The sequence below is a fragment of the Aethina tumida genome, chromosome 1, assembly GCF_024364675.1.
Source record: "Aethina tumida isolate Nest 87 chromosome 1, icAetTumi1.1, whole genome shotgun sequence".
NCBI classification, from domain to species: Eukaryota; Metazoa; Arthropoda; class Insecta; order Coleoptera; family Nitidulidae; genus Aethina; species Aethina tumida.
The window spans coordinates 3,801,511-3,823,882 of record NC_065435.1 but is presented as its reverse complement, the minus strand read 5'-3'; the positions used below and the strand labels follow the sequence as shown (position 1 = coordinate 3,823,882).

Genomic DNA, 22,372 nt, shown 5'->3' with positions numbered 1-22,372 from the left:
TCTAGTAATAGACGCATTATTTAACAGTTGTACAGCTTTGAAATAAAATAATTTCTTGATAAGGCTTCTTTGATTAATATTTCTTTAGTGTTGTTTTAAAAAAAGGCTTATAAAATACTTTTTTTCTTTCTAAAAATATAAATTATTATAGTCCACAGTTATTTTAAATACAATTACTAAAACAGCACAAAATTTAAACAATTTTAAAATAATTGAATAGTTAGGAAGTTGTTAGAAACTGATTTAACCCTCTGATAGTAAGTCGACCAGTTGTAAACTATTTTTATTTAATTTTCTAGTTTTTTACTCACATTTTTATGATGTAGTTGAAATAATATTTCAATCTTTTAGATACTGACAGCTTTGAAAGCTCATAAGCTTCAAAACAATGTCAGTGCCATTTTTATATAGTCGAATTTGACAGAACGATGGGGTAATATTATTCAATCGATTGTAAGTGCAAACCTCTCTTGTAATAGAGGCATTATTTAACAGTTGTACAGCTTTAAAATAAAATAATTTCTTGATAAGGCTCCTTTGATTAATTTTTCTTTAATGTTGTTTCGAAAAAAGGTTTATAAAATACTTTTTTTCTTTCTAAAAATATAAATCATCATAGTCAAGAGTTATTTTAATATTCAACTACTTAAACAGCATAAATTTAAACAATTTTAAAATAATTGAACAGTTAGGATGATTGTTAGAAATGATTTAAACCTCTGATAGTAAGTCGACCAGTTGTAAACTATTTTTATTTAATTTTCTAGTTTTTTACTCACATTTTTATGATGAAGATGAAGTAATATTTCAATCTTTTAGATACTGACAGCTTCGAAAGCTCATATGTGTCAAAACAATGTCAGTGCCATTTTTATATACTCGAATTTGACACAACGATGGGGTAATATTATTCAATCCATTGTAAGTGCAAATCTCTCTTGTAATAGACGTATTGTTTAACAGTTGTACAGCTTTAAAATAATTAAATTAAATTTCTTGCTGAGGCTCCTTTGATTAATTTTTCTTCAATGTTGTACTTTTTTCCTTTCTAAAAATATAAATTATCATAGTCCAGAGTTATTTTAATATACAACTACTTAAACAGCATAAAGTTAAACAATATTAAGATTGTTGAATAATGTTAAAATCTGATTTAACCCTCTGATAGTGTGTCGACCAGTTGTAAGCTATTTTTATTTAATTTTATAGGTTTTTCCTCACATTTTTATGATGTAGATGAAGTAATATTGCAACATTTTAGATACTGACAGTTTTAAACACTCATTTTACAATTTAAGTGTAGTAATATTGTAACTTTTTAGACACTGTTTTGAAAGTTAAACGTCAAAACAATATATCAGTGCCTTTATATACTTGAATTTGACAGTTCTGTGACGTAATATTAATCAATTGATTGTCGATCAAAAAAATAAATGAATTATTTAATAAATCATTGTAAAATTTCTATTGTTAATTCACTGCAATAATTTCGTAAAAAGAACTTTTCCCCATCCGAAAATCATAATTCGTCGTCGTCGGTCACACGAGTAACACATCAAGTAAACTGCGTTCAGTTTCAACATGTGTTTTGTGTCGGGCCATTTTATTATACAAACCGTACCAGCCCATAAAGCACACAAAGGAATATTGAAGAGGTAAATTGCCAATACACTTAGCCATGAAGAACGAATTTTAATTATGGTTAAAATTCGAAATTTCGAATTGAAAAGAGAAACCGCCTTCGTAGAAAATATCTAATGTGAACATAATTACCAGACAGATTTGTGTTGCATAATACGGTGCCTAATGGTAAAATGTATTGAAAATTAAATAATAATTACGGTGGCGTCAACTCGAGGCGTTGTTGTCAATTGTGACGATTCAAGAAATTGCACGAATTACATTCACGTTTATAATAATATCGGTACGGTTATCTATTATAACAATAACCAATAACAAAACGCCAATGAAATTTGTGCCGTTCGTAGAACGCATTTTTATTTAAGTATCGTTTTTCGATTGAAAAATGCCGCGATTACGATTAGAAGTAATTCCACCGTTAACTAAACAATATTAACACACATATTGTTATTGTTATTTAATATTACGTATTACCTAAAGTCGGGCGCTGTAAATGGAAAGTTCTAACAACAAACAGTCGTTGTGAAATATAGGGTGAAAGCATTATTTTTATATACCTACTCTGTGGCGCCATGATAAATACAATTCATTTGTACCGAGAATTCTATATATACATTTCAGATTTATCTATTTATATAGAACCAACATCCTATTCATGGCTTTGCCTTTGCTAATATGCCGCTAATTTTTTAAACAAACCTTCTTATCAATTATTTGTGTTCATTCGATTTTTGTGTTTTTAGTGCAAAAGCACTCGGGCTTTTGTTTTCACTTGTTTCCATTCGATTGTTTTCTCTTCCACTGTTCAAATTGTATGAGCGATTGTTTATTTTTCGCATATATTTTTATCATTTTGAAACAATTTTTTGAAGACAAAGAACATTCTGGTTTTAACTGAACGTATGTTACTAAAACAGAAATATTTTTTTTCTTGATAAGAGAAAACCTTTACAAATTGTCAATTTTGTCTACATTTACGTCTGTCTTCCATTCTAGAAGAAACATACATTTTTTTTTTGGTCCACAACAATGACCTTTCAAATTAAAAATAAATTGGAAATACTTTTCAAATAACTAATTGATCTCATCACTTTTTAATATTAATTGGATATTGCATAAAGCCACAAATATCTTTTTTTATGACGTGTATAATATTGATTTGATAATTGATTTTATATTTATTATATATTCCATTAGTTTTTACATTATTTTTTGTATTTTTTATAATTTGGAAGACAAAAAATTCAAATTAAACACATTGTGATTTAAATTAAATAATTTCTAGAAATGAATGTATGGTATATATTTAAAGTTCTGCTTCATCTCCATAAAGACATTGTAATAAAAGTTTTTTCCACGACGAAATATGTTATTCTGGTGCACAACAATGACCTTTCGAATTAAAAATAAAATAGAAATAACGAAGGAATATTCACAATTACGTTTCAAATTATTTATTGATTTCTTCAAGCTCACTTTTTAAAATTAATTGGATATTACACAAAACATCAACATCAACATTGTGACGTCTAAAATACTGGTTTAGATACGTTTTTTGTACATAATACAATAAATTAATTTTAATCATCAATTTTGTATTAATATTGTTTTTTCTTTTTTATATAATTATACACACTAAAACATAAATATGATTTACTGGAAAAGAAGAGAAAACAACCCTTTAAAAATAGTCAATATTTGTCTTGATTTGATTTGAAGACCTCATCTGAAGAAGTGTTGTATAAATGTTGCTTTCTCATCGAGAAAACATATTTTCTATCACAATTACACTTCAAATATTTTATTGGTTTCTTCATATTAACCTTTTAAAATTAATTTGATATTGCATAAAAACATCAAAATCTCTGTTGAAACGTCTAAGATATTGGTTCAGAAATTTGGTTTTTATATATAAGGCACTTCTTTAATCTTAACCATTAATATTGTTTATATATTGTCCTTTTTTTATATTTTCATTGTTTGGGACATTTTTTCAAGACAAAGAATTTTGAATTAGCATAATCTGTTTGAAATTATACATACTACAACATAAAAATAATTATTGGAAAAGAAGAGAAATAAATCCTACATCTGAAAACCTTCGTCTCCTCTTCCAGAAACAAAATGTTATAATAATATTGTAATAAAAGATTTTTTCAACGAGGAAACATTTTTTGTGGTATATAACATGACCTTTCAAATTAAAAATTAACTGGAAATAACGAAAGAATCTTCCTGGATGTGTGTGTGAATCTACAAATTTATTGGTTTCTTCAAATTAACCTTTTAAAATTAATTAGATATTGCATAAAAACATCAAAATCCCTGTTGTGACGTCTAAGATATTGATTCAGAAATTTGTTTTTTATAAATAATACACTCCTTTAATCTTAACCATTAATTTTGTTTAAATATTGTCCTTTTTATATTTTCATTGTTTGGGACAATATTTGAAGGCAAAGAATGTTGAATTAAGATAATTTGTTGGAAATTATAAATATTAAAACATAAAAATAGTTATTGGAAAAGAACAAAAATGAATCCTTTAAAACATTTTTCGACGAACAAATATTTTTTCTTTTTTATAACATGATCTTTCTTAACTGGAAATAACGAAGGAATCTTCCTGTATGAGTGTGTCAATCTTCACAATTACCCTTCAAATTATTTATTGGTTTCTTCAAATTCACCTTTCAAAATTAATTGGATGTTGCATAAAAACATAAAAATCTCTGTTGTGACGTCTAGAATATTGGTGTAGATATTTGTTGTTTATACGTAATACACTCGTTTAATTTTAACCATTAATTTTGCTTTAATATTGTTCTTTTTTATATTTTCATAGTTTGGGGCAATTTTTGAAGGCCAAGAATTTTGAATTAGCATAATCTAGTTGGAATTATACATATTAAAACACGAAAATAATTATTGGAACTCTTTAAAAATAGCCAATCTTTATCTGCATTTATATCTGAAATCATACATCTTCTTTTCCAGAAATAGAAGCTTTTTTCTTTACAAATTTAAAAGTAAATCGAATTAGCGAAGAAAGATTTACAATTAAATCACCGAGATCTCTTTTATATCTTCTAATATATCTAAATATAAATCCATGGATGTTAACAATAAATAAAGTATTATTATAGATGCCACAATACAACACGTGATTGTATTTAATATAGGAAATATAAATAAAAAACCGTTTCTTTTGTGCAGGAGTTAAATTAAGAAAGGCCATTAATAATCCCGTTGCCAAAAAAAAAATTTAGATTAATTAATATAGATAAACATAGCGAAATGGGAATGAGAAAAGCGTCGCGGAGTCGCCGAGATGATAAAATTTCGCTGTTAGGCCTATTTCGTATACATGTAATTAGTTGTCCAGACTGTGTATTTTTAGAATTTAAAATTCTAGGCGCCTAAGCCGGACATCGAACTTTTGTCGAATATATACGCAAAATAATGAACTTATTTACACTTCTACGTCCTTATTTATATGTTTTATTGCTTTTGCATGCGTTTATTTCCACTGTTTGAATTATTGCTGGATTATCCAGAGACTGAACGCCGTTCCAAGGACGGCGAATTTCGAATCCAATTTTAACGTGTCGAGAATCACAATCTGCATTTGTAAATTGCACGAAAATTACGTTTAATTTTGTTTTATCGGTGGTGGGGGGCGGCAAATGTTTATAAAACTATAATAACAATTTTTGATGGTCTAACATTTATTTATGTTTTAAACACATTTTTTTTATTTAAGAATATTTTGAAGGTATATTGAAAACTGATAATATTATTATGTTTCCATTGTTTATATTTTCGATTATTCCAATAAATAATTTATTATGGTGTAACAATTTTCCCAACAGGAATATCTAATTTTAAAATTTATTTATTTTTAATTTATCAATATTTTTAAATCTGTTTGTTAAAAAAAATGTTAACTTAAGACTTCCTTACTTTAGTCAAATTTTTAATATAAAAATCTAAAATTAATTTTCTAATTAATTATTCTTTTATTTATACAATAATATATTTTATATTAAATGTACAAATATTACTTCTGTTTCAAATATTAATGAATAATGTGACAAAAAATATATTAGTAATTATTTTTTTAAATAAAAATTTAAATGTTGGTAAACAATTTATTAAATTACTGTCCAATTTGGATAATTTTATTAATTTATTAAAATTGTTTTTCAATTTATGATTCTTTAATAATACTTTATAACTATTAAATAAAATTTTAGTTTTTAAAAATTATTGATTTTTTCAATAAATATTTAGCACTTTTCTAAATAAACATTTAAAAGTTAATATACAATTTATTAAATTCTAGCAATTTCTGTCCAATTTGGACAATTTTATTAGTTTATAAAAATTATTTTTAATTTATGATTTTAAATATTAAATAAAATTTTAAATGTATAAAGTACTTAAAAATTATTGATTATTTCAATAAATATATATTATGTTGTAGAAAAATTTTCCAAATAGTAACAACTAAATTAAAAAAAAAATAATATAATCATTTAATTTTTAATAAAAATGTTAAAAATTCACATACAATTTATTAAATTTTAGCAATTACTGTCAAATTTGGATAATTATATTAATTCATTAAAATTGTTTTTAATTTAGGATTTTAGATATAAAATTTTTCAAATAGCAATAAATAATTTTAAAAATGGGTAAAGTAATATAAACATTTAATTTTAACTAAATGTTAATCAATATTTTTAAATCTATTGAATAATAAAATATTTAATTAAGATTAACTTCTTTATGTTAGTCAAATTTTTAATAAAAAAATCTACACAATAACTTGATAACTAATTACTATTTTATTTATGCATTTTTTCCTTTTTAATCACAATTGTATTGTTTTGGTTTATTAATTTTATTTATAGAAATATGTTGAAGTAATTTATAATATAAAGTAATTTTATTTTATAATAAATGTACAAATATTACTTCATATCTTATTACTTCTGTTTCAAATTTTAATGAATAATTTAATAAAAAATATATTCTTTGGATAATTTTATTAATTTATTAAATTTGTTTTTCAATCTATGATTTTTTTAAAAAGATTTTAAATATTAAATGAAATTTTAAAATCATAAATCAAAGTTATTGATTATTCCAATTTATTAAGATGGATATTAATTATTAATTTATTAAATTTGTTTTTCAATTTATGACTTTTTTAAAATATTTTAAATATTAAGTAAAATTTTAAAATCATAAAGTTCTTAAAAATTATTTATTATTTCAATTTATTAAGTTGCAGAACAATTTTCTAAATAGTAATAAATAATTTTAAAAATGGGTAAAATAATATAATCATTAAATTTTTAATTAAAATGTTAATCAATATTTTTAATTCTATTTATTCAAAAAATATTTAAATTAAGGTTAACTTCCTTATTTTAGTCAAATTTTTTACATAAAAATCTACACATTAACTTGCTAATTATTATTTTATTTATATATTTTTTACTTTTTAATCAGATTTGTTATATTGTATATTGGTTTGTTAATTTTTTTATAGAAATATATTAAAGTAATTTATAATATAATTTTATTTTATTTTAAATGTACAAATATTATTTAATTAATTAATTATTAATTTAACAATTATTTTTTAATAAAAAATATAATCCTACTATAAATACAGATTTAAATGTTCATATACAAATTATTAAATTCTATCAATTACTGTCCAAATTGGACTATTTTATTAATTTAATAAAATTTTTCTATAATTTTTTAAAGATAATTATTAAATAAAATTTTGAAAGTATAAAATAATTTTTTTAAAAATGTTTTATTGTTTTAATTAATATTTATTAAGTTATAGTGGCAATTTTTCAAATGGTAATAACTAATTTTAAAAATAGATAAAATAATAAATTCATTTTATTTTTAATTAAATTTATTTATTAAAAAATATTTAATTTAAGGCTAAGCCCTAAAATAATAAAAAAAAAATCATATTAAAAGTACAAATGTTACTTAATATAAATCATAGTATTTGTGCTTAAAATTACAAATAGTTTTTAGAATAAAAAATATCGAGTATTTTTTAATAAATGGTAAAATGTTTCTATGCAATTAAGAAAACTATCTAAAATTATAGTAGCACAATCGAGATGGATACATTTCAAATTTTCCGTATTTTTAACCCAGCGCCCGAAAATAAATTTTGTTTATTTTCAAAAAACCGCGTGAACAACTTCCAATCACGCCCGTGTGAATCACCGAAAGGCCCTCTCCTCCCTCAAATACCGTGTGTGCAATGGCATCGCGCCGCGGCCGGTACGACTCGGCCAAGCCGATTATTGCACCTGGAAAGATGCTGATCCGCAATTTCTCGCGCACTTTGTACCCCAGATAGATAATTTTAATCGTGTTTTTAATTGACTGCGGAACGTTCCAAAACACGCACGCGGATCCAGCGGATTTTTCGATAACATTTTAAAATTAGGATCAGGATCCGGCGGCGGCCCATTCCGTCGAGTGGCTCCTAACCAGGTAAACAAAGACATTTCGCTGATAATCATTTCTATAAGCCAGACCGAAATGTTTATCGCACTGTTGATAAGGACTACGCACCCAGATACCGTCACTAGTTCTATTGTCAACGGCTTAATCGCGCATTTGTTTATAAATATTCACCATAATAAAATAGATTTGTCGCATTCAAAATGGTAATAATAATATATACAAAAGAAATGAATGTATGGGTTTTAAATTTCATTCACATTTATTGCATACTTTCCTTATCGTTGTTATTATTATTATTATTATTATTGGGTTTAATTGACACAACCAGAAATATTGTTTTTGTTTTTGTGTTAATTTATAGTTTAAGATAATCCAATTTTTGCTTATCCTTTGTGGAGTTATTTTAAGATCATGTGACTAAATGTGTGTGATGAGTTAATTCAATTGGGCTGGTTTATAAAATTTTAGCTGTTTTTTGCCACTTTAATTTTCTTTAAAACAAGGCCAGTTTTAATACAGTTTTAAACATTATACAAAAATTGATTTAGACAAAATTTAACAAGTTGTTCAGTTTATTTTTCATGTAATAAATTTATAAAACATTATATTCGTTTTAAAAAGTATAAAAAAATAGATTTAAAAAAAATTTAACAAGTTGTTTAGTTTATTTTTTGTGTAATAAAAATATAAAAAATTATATTATTTATGATACTTCTAATAAGCACTAAAATTTTTAAGATTTAACAATGTTTTTATACCTTTGTGCATATTCCAGTTTATTTATTGGGTTTTACCGACAATTACTTGAGTAGTTAATAACTTCTTGAAAACTGGTAAATTATATTTATTCTACAAAGATTTTAGTATAAAATACAGAAAAACAAGTTTGAAGTAATCATATAATAAAAATATTTAAATAATTTGTTCCTATTATTTCAATTGAACTTCTATTAACTCTGTTAAATATAAAACGTAATATTCTTGACTCAATCAGTAGATTATTATTAATAATTTTTGAACACTAATGTTAAAATTTCTTTTAATTATATTGAAAATATTCTAAATCTATTCTATAACAAGATTTTCAGGCTTTATTTTTAATATGCAATTTATATTATATATTAATTTAAACTATTTTTTTAATTATTATTATGCATTAGAATAAAATTCATAAAAATTATTTATTATAACATTCCTATTTTAGTCATATTAAATCATTTTAAGATAATGCTTAAATATAAATTTATAAGAACAATTCTGAGTAATTAAATTGTTGATTTTATGATAAAAATGTTGACATTTCTCTTATATTAATCGTAATGAAAATATCTGTTAATTTTTTATTTATTTTGTTCTACAACAAGATTTTCTGACGTTATTTGTAATCCACATTTATTAAATTAACACAAATTTTTTAATTGGTATAGTAATCATTTTATTTTTTATCCTGTAGATTAAAATTCATAAAAATATGTTCGAATTATTTAATTTAAGTATCTTTTTAATTTTATGATAAAAATGTTGAATTCTCTTTTATTTTAATTGTAATGAACATATTTTTAAATTTTTGCTAATTCAGTTCTATAACAAGATTTTTTGATTTTATTTATTATGCAATAGAATAAAATTCATGAAAATATGTTAGAATTATTTAATTTAATAATCTAATTTTAGTCACATTAAATCACCTTAAGATAATATTTAAAAAAAACTTCATAAGAACAATTCTAAGAAATTAAATTGTTAATTTTATAACAAACATGTTGAAATTTTTCTTATTTTAATTGTAATAAAAGTAGTTGTTAAATTTTTGCTAATTCTATTCTGTAACAATATTTTCTAATTTATTTATTATACTGTAGATTAAAATTTATGAAAAGATGTTAGAATTATTTATTTTAACAATTTGATTTTAGTCACATTAAATTTATTTAAGACAATGTTTAAATATAGCTTTATAAGAACAATTCTAAGTAATTAAATTATTAACTTTATGATAAAAATGTTGAAATTTATCTTATTTTAATTATTATGAAAATATTTGTTAATATTTTATTTATTTTATTTTACACCAAGATTTTCTGATTTTATTTTTAAGACACAATTTATTTAATAAATTAATAACAATTTTTTAATTACTTTAGCAAACATTTTATTTAACATTATAATATTTTTCATTTAACAATCTGATTTTAATCACATTAAATTACTTTAAGATTGTTTAAATATAACTTTATAAGAACAGTTCTGAGTAATTAAATTGTTAATTTTATGATAAAAATGTTGAAATCTCTCTTTATTTTAGTTGCTATGAAAATATTTGTTAATTTTTTGTTTATTGTATTTTATATCAAGATTTTCTGAATTTATTTTCAACACACAATTTATTTAATAAATTAATAACAATTTTTTACATTTTATTTAATATGCTTAGAATAAAATTCATGAAAATATGTTAGAATTATTTAATTTAACAATCTGATTTTGGTCAAATTAAATCTCTCTAAGATAATATTTAAAAAACGTAATTGTCAGTAACTAAACTGTTAATTTTATGATAAAAATAGTGAAATTTCTCTTATTTCAATTGTAAAGGAAATATTACATTTTTTCTTATTCTATGATAATTATACATTTATTTTACTAAATCGTTTTTTGATTTATTTTTTTAAGATAATTATCAAAGAAAATTTCATTATAGTGTAGTATTAATTTTCTAAATTTATTTATTTTAAAAATTAGTAAAATAACATATTTATTTAATTTAAATTAATTAAGAGATTAAGTAACATAATTCATTAAAATTGATAATTAAGATAAGATGATTATTGAATACAACATTAAAAATATAAAATAAATATTTATTATTAATTTTATATTAAATTATTTAACAATTAGGCTTTAGTAAAAACATTTTATTAAAAATTATTTAATAACAATTTTTAATATTTTTTTATATTCTAAAAAATAATTTTTTAAGTTTAGTAAGAATTTTCCAAATTTATTTATTTTAAAAATTGATAAAATATTATTTATTTCATTTTTAACTGAAATATCAATCAATACTTGATCTATTTATTAAAAAATATTTAATTTAAGGCTGTTTAAAACTATAAATTATATAATATCAAAATAATATTGTTACAAATTTTAAACTATTTAATAATTAATTTTTAACAAAAAATATATTATTGAATATACTCCTTATGTTACTGAATTAATGTTATATAAAGTAATAATAAACCGAAGAAATATTTAAAACCGACAAGCCAACATGACTTAAATCACAATTCGATTACGTCGATCAATTAGAAATCCAGTTTGTCGAAACTATTAAATAACAAACACATATGCAACGGCGTACCCGTAGCAACAATTCCCGTTTTTATTTTTTCCGTTTCGATGCCGAATCAAAAATCAAACGCGTACACGTCCGCACGTACACACACACGTAGAAAGTTCGTGTGCGCGACAAGAGAACAGCCCGAGCCGCCCGGCGGAGAGGACGGACCGTGGAGTACGCGACGACGGCGGCGGCCGCCCAGGTAAATTCGGTGTCCAGGTACCCGGCACCTCGAACGGTCGGGGGCACGTAAATCCATCCGTTTTCGATTTTTTCGTCGCACAACGAGGAAGCCGCAAAATCATTCGAAACGGTTTTTTGGCCGTCGGTTTATAACGTTTTCTAATTTTATCGGCGGGGTATTTTTAAAACGCTGCAACACACGTATTATTTTTGTTTATGGAATAGAGAATTATTAATATGGGAGCGAACGACGTTCAAAAACGAATGGGCAATTGTGAAATGTGCGATGGATAACGCACACTTGTTGAATGCGAGCTGGTGTCAAAATAATGGTAATTTGTTATTTTTTTTATGTTATTATCGTTGAATAAATATTTACCGAAGGAGAAAGATAGTTTATGACATATCAAACGTATGTTTACACCGATTTTTATAATGAAAATAAATACAACCTTGTTACTGTCCACCGAAATTGATGACAACATTTTTGGACGTCTAATTTATTATGACTAGAATAAAAGTTGTTATCTGACTATCGGGTACCAATTTAGGTATCATACCTTATTTGGTTTACAAAATATTTACAAATTATTTGTTATCATAAATCCATAAGTGTCTATTTCTATTTACTTATTTGCCAACATTGGCGTCAACTAGTTATTATATGATAAATAGTCAATTTCATATTAAAATTTATGTACTTCAATGTTATACATTTAAAAACTTTCAACATAAATTACTGTGGTAGTTCTATATACAATTAAAACAGTTCTATTATCTCAAATAAGTCTTCCAATATTTTGTTCTTCATCCTGTATATTCTGTATTCAATTGAAACTATTTGCATTCAATTTACAACTTCCTAAACAGTTCTGGGTACAATTAAAACAGTTTTATTGCCTCAGAGATGGTCAAATATCTCTTGGAAGTCAAAAAGTACTGACCAATATATTTTTCTTTATCCCTTACGTTCTGTATTCAATTAAAATTATTTATATACAATTTATAACTTCCTAAACAGTTCCGTATACAATTAAAATAGTTTTATGGTCTTAAAGATGGTCAAATAATTTCTCTAAATGAGAGAGTACTGTCCAACATTTTGTTCTTCATCCTATATGTTCTGTATTCAATTGAAACTACTTGCATTCAATTTAGAACTTCCTAAACAGTTCTGTGTACAATTAAAATAGTTTTATTGCTTCAGAGATGGCCAAATATCTCTTAGAAGTGAGAGAGTACTGTCCTACATATTTTTCTTTATCTCTTACTTTCTGTATTCAAATAAAAAAAATATTTGCATACAATTTAGAACTTCCTAAACAGTTCTATATATAATTAAAACAGTTTTATTATCTCAAAGATGGTCAGATGACTCTTTGAAATGAAAGAGTACTGTCCAATATTTTGTATTGAATTGAAACTATTTGCATTTAATTTAGAACCTAATAAACAATTCTATAGACAATTAAAAGAGTTTAATTGTGTCAGAGATGGTCAAATATCTCTTAGATATGGGAGTACTACCTATTTGCCAACTTTAAAGTCAGCCAGTTGTTACATGATAAATAATCAATTTAATATTAAAATTTATATATTTTAATATTATACATTTAAAAACTTTCATCATAAATTACTGTGGCAAAATTTAAATATTAAACATTACAAAACAAACTAGATTTTATACAGGCATTGTATAAATTACCATTTAAGTAATTTCTACGCCCTATTAAAACCCACATTTGATAACACCAACACCGTAAGATATGCAAACTCTGATTTTGCCATTTTAATGCTGACAAAAACTGATTGTTTACTATTACGTATTTACGCAAATGAACTGTACATTTTTTATTGTTTACATTGGCAAAATAATCAAGCTTTCATTGTTCATCATTAATAATTAGAACAATACGGTCTATGTGTGCAATTAATTAAAAAAAAAACTACTTGTATTACACTTCCTTTATTCGTTGTGTCCAAAATCGATCAACTGCTGTGCCAAATTAAAATGCTACAGTCACTGAAAACGGCACAAATTTGAATTGATACGGCCCTGGCGAGTTCGTCAGACGATATGGAAGTACTGTAGAACCTGTGCCTCGCTTTATTTAGCAGGTCCCTACACCTGTCCTTTCGTGGGGCTGGTTTCCATTGAGGAGCCGAAAGGGAGCCGAAAAACCTTTTGTTGTGTCGCGCCCGTGAATGGCGTATTCATCGCGGGACTGGTACCACACATTTGATCCGGTACTAGTTAGCACCGTCGCTGGCACCGTTACGAATTATTTATTTAAAATGGTGTTGCGAGAGAGAAAAAAACAACAGAGATGAATTTCGATGGTACCACCTAACACCGCGGCTGAATGGTGCTACGAAGTGGCGGCGTGCGTTGTTTTTGAAACGATTAATGCATATTAAATTGTGCATGCATCAAGAAATTGTCGGTTTGCAGTAGTTTGTATTTGTTTCCATGGTAACCACATTGTTTATGAGAAAAGACCAAGGCCGACTATCAATACTTCTTCGCCGTATTGTTCGCGTTATTATTTGGCGGTGAACCCGATCTGTTTGTTTCTGTTGGAATGGCATGGAGGAGGTTAAGCCCACGTCAGATTGTAAACGTGGATTTTATGTAATAGAATTCGGTACGCATTGGAGTACGATAGCCGTGGTTGGAATGGATAGAGCGAGTGTGGCTAGTACGGGCCTGGCCGAATGCAGAGCAGAGCAGATCGGAGCAGAGAGCAGATGAGATGAGAGGAGAGAAGACGCGAGACGTTATGGAAGGAAGAGTGGAACAGGTACTCACTTTAAGTAATACACCTGTCCTTCGGGAGTCCTGGCTTGCTCCCATCCGTGCGGCAGAGGGGTATCGTCCTCGGTCTTGGTGGCTACGTCGTAGGACCGCTGCTTGATGTGGTGGTGTGTTGGGGTCTGTTGTTGTCCGACAGCGTAAGTCTGTTGAAGGGAGGCTGGGGAACTGTGGGCACGGTGGTGTGCGGTCTGCAGGGGTACCGAGTTGACGGACGCGGAATTGGCAGCGCCGCTACCAAAGGCCGAGTCCACCGAGTTCTCGCGCGAGTGATTGATGGACTTGGAACCGGTGGATGGTGGATTGAAGAACGAATCGGGCATGTTCCGCATACTCCATGGGACCTGGAGCGGACGTTTCGAGTTCGGTTTCAGTACGCTGTCGAACAGTGCCTGTAGGTCCGTTTCGGAGTCCTGGTCCACGCGCAGCACTGGCTTGTCCTCGTCCTGGTTCAATGCCATCTTCGGAGGGCACCAAGGGGACCGGAACTGACTAGCACAACCACCGACACAGTGTCACTAATGAATTTTCCACGGTGTCCGCAACAGGCACTCACCTCGCGCTCCGACGACCTATACACAACTACGCTCGCTACGACTACGCTCTCCGCACGATCGCCGTCTCTCTCTCTCTCGCTCCGTCTCCGCCACTTCCCACCGTCTCCCGATGCCCGATGCCCGATGCCCAATGCCCCATGCCCGATGCTATTCACTCGTGCTGGCGCCCTGTTGCCGGTTGGCCTGGCCCAATTCCCCGCACTCGTACCGGCACGGTCGGTACTAGCTAGATTGCCACCACCACCACCACCACTACCAGTTCCTGCACTCGTACGCCGCGGCCGTCTACCTGTTTTTCGCCACTTGTCGCTCTCTTCGTTTCCTTCCCTAATGGTACGGTCCCCCCAATCACCTCTATCACCTCTATATAAACCAGAACCAAACTGTCAGATTTTTTTTTTTTTTTTTTTTTTTTCGTGAACTGGTCAAAACAGATATATGATACATTTTTTCTCTCACGTTTTTTATTTTAAGATAACTAGCTCAAAGGTTGGTTAACGTTTCATTGTCTCGAAAACGAAAAAGTACTTCACAATATATTCTTTCCTTCTTTCTATATAATTTGTTTTCAAATGCAACAAATTGCTCCAAGATGCTCAAGTAAGTTTGAGAAATGAGAGAGTACTGTCCAACATTTTTTCTTCACCCTATATGTTCTGTATAAAATTAAAACTTTCTGAATACTTCCTAAACAATTCTGTATATTATTAAAACAGTATCATTGTCTTCAAATATCTCTTACAAATGAGGGAGTACGGTCCAATACATTTTTCTTCATCCCTTACATTCTGTATCCAATTCATTAAACTATTTATATACAATTTAGAACTTCCTAAATGGTTCTGCATACAATTAAAACAATTTTAATGTCTCAAAGATGATCAAATTACTCTTCGAAATGAGAGAGTACTGTCCAATACTTTGCTCTTCAACCTGTATGTTCAATTGAAATTATTTGCTTTCATTTTAGAACTTCCAAAACAATTCTGTAAACAATTAAAACAGTTTTATTGCCTCAGAGATGATTAAATATCTCTTAGAAATAAAATAGTACTGTCCAATATATTTTTCTTCATCCCTTACGTTCTGTACTCAATTAAAGCTATTTATATACAATTTAGAACTTTCTAAACAGTTGTGTGTACAATTAAAACAGTAATATTGTCTCCAAAATGGTCAAATAACTCTTCGAAATGAAAGAGTACTGTCTAATATTTTGTTTTTCATCTTATATACTCTAAATTTAATTATTTGCATTCAATTTAGAACTTCCTTAACAATTCTGTATGCAATTAAAACAGTTTTATTACCTCAGAGATGGTTAAATATCTCTTAGAAATGAGATAGTACTGTCCAATATATTTTTCTTCATCCCTTACGTTCTGTACTCAATTAAAACTATTTGTATACTATTTAGAACTTTCTAAACGGTTGTGTGTACAATTAAAACAGTGATATTTTCTCCAAAATGGTCAAATAACTCTTCGAAATGAAAGAGTACTGTCTAATATTTTGTTTTTCACCTTATATACTCTAAATTTAATTATTTGCATTCAATTTAGAACTTCCTAAACAATTCTGTATACATTAAAGACTGTCAAGTAACTCTTCGAAATGAGAGAGTACTGTCCAATATTTTGTTCTTCATTCTGTATTCAATTGAAACTTCCTAAATAGTTTTGTGTACAATTAAAACCGTTTTATTGTTTCAAAGAGAGTCAAATATGACTTCGAAATGAGAGATTACTCTTATGTTGTGTATACATTTAAATCAGTTTTATCGTATCAAAGATGGTCAAATATCTCTTAGAAATGAGAAAGTACTGTCCAATATATTTTTGTTCATCCCTTACGTTCTGGATTCAAGTAAAACTATTTGTATACAACTTAGTTTTATTGTCTCAGAGATGGTCAAATAAGTTTTAGAAATGAGAGAATACTATCCAATACATTTTTCTTCATCCCTGATGTTCTGTATTCAACTAAAACTGTTTGTATACAATTTATAACTTCTTAAATAGTTCTGTATGCAAGTGAAACATTTTTATTGTCTCAAAGAAACTCTTAGAAATGAGAGAGTACTGTCCATTATTTTGTAGTTTTGGACCTAACATACAGTTCTGAATGTAGTAAGGCAAATATGAAACTGTTTAAACTATTTTACGTATAATTTTACCAGTTGAGAACTTCGTAAACAGTATTGTATATAATAAAAAGAATTGTGTAACTTAATGTGCAATTTAGTTTACAATTTCGACAGTTTAGAACTTTCCAAATAGTTGTGTATTCAATTAAAATATGTATGAGACTTTTTCATCATTTTTGTATACAATTTAAACAACTGAAACGTCCTTAGTAGCTCTGTAGACAATTAAAGAACATGTAAAACTTCTTAATTCGTTAATTCAATTAATCAAGTGGCCAAAAAAATTAAAATTGACACGCCAACACAACATAAAACTCCTGAACCGCTACATTATTACATGCCTGGCAACATAGCATTATATGATCTCCAAGTTTTATGAGTGACTACTAGGTTGTCTATGAACGTCTACTAAAACACACACACATACCTTACCCATCCGTCGTACCGCGTCTACCTTTCGACTTGGCCAGAGTCGCACCGAACGTATATCCTCCATCATTCCATATTCTCTCTACCATTTATGCCCGCAATACCAATAAGATTATGCCATCTGTCTCTCTCTCTGTATTTCGGCAGGCGGTTCTCATGGTACTCCGTCTCGGTCTCTGGGGTTTCTACTTGTTGATGTCGACTGCTATCTATTCACCTGTTGTCTCTCTCGGCCTGGCACGGACTTAATTTTATCACATGTATGCATATCGACACGCCGTTGTCTATACTTCGAGAAATTTAATAATGAGGATTTGCATTTTGTTGGTTCTACTATTATTGTGTCGTTCGAAACGGTGCAGCGCCGTGATTCAATCGGGCAATGATCAAATCCGTTAATAAACAGGTTGACAACAAGGTTATTGGAATATTTTTTGTTCATCCTTAACATCTTCTCCATTCACGTCAAATTTTTACTATTTATTTACACTTTTTTTTGAAGTACCGCTTCGTCAGTACTTCAAAAAAATATTTGAGAAGATGATCAAGGTACTAAGTTGAACACCACAATTTTCTGCCAAATTATCTTCAAACTCGCCATGAAGAAATTGTTCTTCATGTTTAATTTATGGTTGTTATTGGTTTTATTGGGCATCGTGGTTCTTACAATATTATCATTTTATTCCCTCACAGTCAGTCTCTTAAATTTATGGAAATGGCCCTTCGTGAAAAATTGGTCCGGTTAAGTCTATGAATATTATACATAATAGAGCAGTTGAGCAAATCAATATTATCACACACTCAGGTAGAAAACGAGTTGGTCTTTATGGCTTTTTGCGAGCGCCTCGTGTAACCATTTCGCCTGGCACAAATTTTATTACTGAAGAAAAATACTTGGTAAGTGGCGACGTGACACCACAGACTTCAAAGTTGTTAGCGCTTCAGGGTGCTGGACGTGTGAAAATTGTAGCAAAATAGTAAAAACCAGAAAAGGTAATATAAGTAAATATTTCGAAATTACGACAAAGTGATCCATTTCACAGAGTTTTACATGAGCACAAAATTCTAAACTTTGATTTTTAGTGTCATAAAAGAAAGATTTTTAAACTTTTCAATTGATTTTTATTATAATATGAATAAGAGAATATTATTTTCATTTTGCCTTCCCTAGACCAAGGAAGCTGATATTTATTTTTAGATAATATTGTTGATTTTTAGTGTAGTGTTTAAAAATGAATTGGATTAATATTGATAGTTTTGTTTTCGATAATAATTGACCGATGGGAAAAATACACACATAAAGAAATCTTAGAGCTTTCTATTGAATTTTATTGTAATTATTATGACAGAATATATATTCATAACAAATATGGTAGACTAATGACAAGAGGGAAATAATAAATAACATGAAAAATTAATGTCTACAGTGTTATTAAAAATATTAAACAACATACTTATTCGAAAATTCAATAAGAAAACGTCCTAACAAAAAAAACAACTACAGTGTTATTAAAAATATTAACAACACACTCATTCGAAAATTCAATAAGAAAACGTCCTAGCAAAAAAACAACTTCATTTATAGACAAACAATTTGGAAGAATCAATAAATGAAATCCTTTCTTGTCTTCCAGGCAATTAAAAATTAATTAATTGAGTCATATAATATCAGTGTGTCTACTAGAACAATCAGACGTTGACTGAATAAAAAAAACTTTGGGGTTCCTTTTCTTTGCATGGTATAAGGCCATTACAGAAAATTATTGGTAAAATAAACATATCATGAGTGATGTAATAATGATTCGAAATAAGTGTCCAAAATTGGTTAAAAGATAATCATGTTGAAGTTCTCGATTGGCCAGCACAAAGTCCGGATCTAAGTACAATTGAAAACTTTCAAAATGATACAGGTTATTAATAAATTATTTTGAACTGCTGTTAACGTTATGAATTATGTGGTCCAACGTTAAATTTAATTTATTAAAATTAATTAAATCGCTATTGATATTTTGATAATTACGAATTTAATTTTAAAATATATCCATATTTTTTCTTTTCGTGTATAAACAATTAATTTGAAAAAACATTCAATGTAGTGCAATATTAATGATGTATCTGATAAATTTCCACTTTTGTTCAGATTGATGTGTTCAAAATCTTTTATTTAGATTTTTGACTAAATTTAATGAATTTTTCAAAATCTTCCTTTTTACGTACCACAGTGTAAGAAAAAAAAAATATAAACACAAATTTTAAATTTATATGAATTATTATTGTAGATACAAAAATAAAATCAATTCCTAAAATAGACATATTTTTAAATTATTTTGAAATACTATAAATATATATTAATTAATAAATAATATTTTGAATTATCTTATCGGATAATAAATAGACTAATGAGAAAAACATCACACACAAAATGTATGTATCTATGTTAAATTTTATTTATTAAAATTAATTAAATTGCTATTGACATTTAGATTTTGTCTTTTTAACAATTTATACACACACAAAATTTTCCTGACCTGAAATAATTAGTTGAATCATTGATGATTTCACCTTTCTCATAATAAATATATGTAAATCTATTATGGATTTAGTATATACTAATGAGACAAGTACATATATACAACATTTCTAGATTATTCTGTTGAATTATTTTGTAGTTTATGTAAGTGCAATGCTTTAAATTATAGAAATAAAAAGGAGTTTGATAAGATATTGGTTCCATCAAATATAAATATTGTTTTATTAGTAGTCATAAAAAATATATTGAATTGGAACGATAATTTTAATTGAACAGCCAAAGAAATTCGATTCGGTTTCTTAGAAATGCAACACAACTATTTATAACAACGTTTAAAATCCATCGAGTTCCTTATTAAGGCGTTAAGAGGCAGTTCTAGAATCGAAGAAATTATTTCTAGAACGCACAAGATAACACGCTCCTCTTGTAAGGTGACATAACTAAGCGAAAACGTTCATTTTGAAAGATATTATTATTATTATCGTGCTGCGTGGCCAAGACGACCTTGACGCAGGCGCAGTAACACATTGTTCCAGGAACAGCCCATATTAATTCAAACCCGTCGTTTGCGATCACGGCCACCAGGCGCCGCCAGCGAACGCTTATACTGTTTCGGTTTCGCGGAATCTGTAATATCGATAAACAAAAACGCGTTCAATTTTGCACTGTTGTCAAATGTTGCTTACGTCGCCTGATTTGTGAATATATTAAATGCTGAAAATGAATCCAATTTATAGATTTTTAATATATTAACACCTTGTAATAACTTGTTATTAAAAGTTGTGTTATTAATTTAATACTCGTTTATTTAATATGCTAATTTTTGTTTTGACGTTTTGATAAATTTCATAAAATTGTATGAAATATGAATTAAAACAGTATTAAAATTATTGTTACATAATAAATAAAACTATACAGTAAATTATAATTGCATAATTAGACTTATATAACTTTTAATTAATTTTCAATTATAAAATTCTTGTTAAAATAATTTAGAATTTCTAGTAAACATTTTAATACGTATTATTACATTAACTTAATGTATTTTTTATGGCAATCTGTGCAAATTTCTGCTCAATTTGTAAAATTAAATGAGAATTTAATGTTCAAAATCGTCGACGTCATCAAGTTGTGGCGGCGCTCATCAGATCTGGCAACACCCCAAACTTCATACGTGGAAGATACAAAACATCGCGTGGCTATAGAAAGTGTACTTGTCAATAGTTGTCGAGCTTGCGGTTACGTTGCGTGCTGACAGTTGTCGAAGTTGGTCCGTGCAGTCCAGTTAGTTGAAACAAATAAGAACAATGAAGAATCAAACCAAAGGTTTCACAAAAGAAGAAGAGCTCCTGTTGCAGGACTTTAGCAGGAACGTGACCACAAAATCCTCTGCCTTATTTTACGGTAACGCATTTATTGTATCCGCTGTGCCAATATGGTTATACTGGAGGATCCATATGATTGATATCTACTCCTCCCTATTGTTGTTCATCGTTGTTACTGCGATTTCCACCTACTTGTTGTCTTTGGCCTACCGTAACACCAAGTTCACACTCAAACACAAAATCGCCGTGAAACGAGAGGAGGCCGTCACCAAGGATCTGTCGAAGAAGCTGGCTGATGACAAGAGGATGAGCAAAAAAGAAAAGGACGAAAGGATCCTGTGGAAGAAGAACGAAGTAGCAGACTTCGAAGCCACCACCTTCTCCATCTTTTACAACAACGCCTTGTTTTTGGCTATCGTCATCTTCACCAGCTTCTCAATCCTCAGAACCTTCTCCCCAACTGTCAACTATGCATTGTCCATTGGTTCCACAGCTGGAATCCTGGCATTGACTTCGACTGGTTCGCAATAATTTATTTATTTGTTATAGAATAAGTAACATTTTATATATACCATCTTCGAGTATAAGTTTTTTATACACCATTTCATAAAAACGAGAAGTTGTAATTTATTTTGTTAAATAAACCTGTTTTCTACATGTTTGTGTTTTATTTAAATTGTTTTGGGTTGAGCTGAAGATAAGTAAAATGAGGCAAGATACTTTAAAATTATTCTTTTTTGCAAAACTTCACAAAATATATATTGTGTAACAATACCTAAAGTCCACACACTAAATAAATTAATTACTACAGAAAGTATGTATACTTGTTAATAGGTGTAGTTTAATTAGTTAAAACAAACAAGAACAACTAAGAGAACGAAGTTCTCACT

The 22,372-nt window shown here is 27.9% G+C and overlaps 2 protein-coding genes across 3 annotated transcripts in view; one reads left to right on the top strand and one right to left on the bottom strand.

Annotated features, from left to right (window-relative positions):
* LOC109601635 (transcriptional coactivator YAP1-A) overlaps positions 1 to 15,181 on the bottom strand; it is a 46,976-nt gene extending 31,795 nt beyond the window's left edge. Inside the window, exon 1 of one of the 2 annotated variants that reach the window (XM_020017889.2) lies at positions 14,493 to 15,181. In XM_020017889.2, coding sequence (XP_019873448.1) covers positions 14,493 to 14,956 — 464 coding nt within the window. In that variant the 5' untranslated portion in view covers positions 14,957 to 15,181. The remainder of the gene's footprint in view (positions 1 to 14,492) is intronic. The other variant, XM_020017888.2, reaches the window with a different exon arrangement.
* Positions 15,182 to 21,352: 6,171 nt separating this feature from the next.
* LOC109601634 (translocon-associated protein subunit gamma) lies at positions 21,353 to 22,139 on the top strand. The gene has a single exon (XM_020017887.2). The coding sequence runs from the start codon at positions 21,465 to 21,467 to the stop codon at positions 22,011 to 22,013; it is 549 nt and encodes a 182-aa protein (XP_019873446.1). The 5' UTR covers positions 21,353 to 21,464; the 3' UTR covers positions 22,014 to 22,139.
* Positions 22,140 to 22,372: the final 233 nt, after the last annotated feature.

Coding starts and splice junctions, on each gene's coding strand:
- LOC109601634 (XM_020017887.2), top strand. CDS start 21,465: ATGAAGAATCAAACCAAAGGTTTCACAAAAGAAGAAGAGCTCCTGTTG.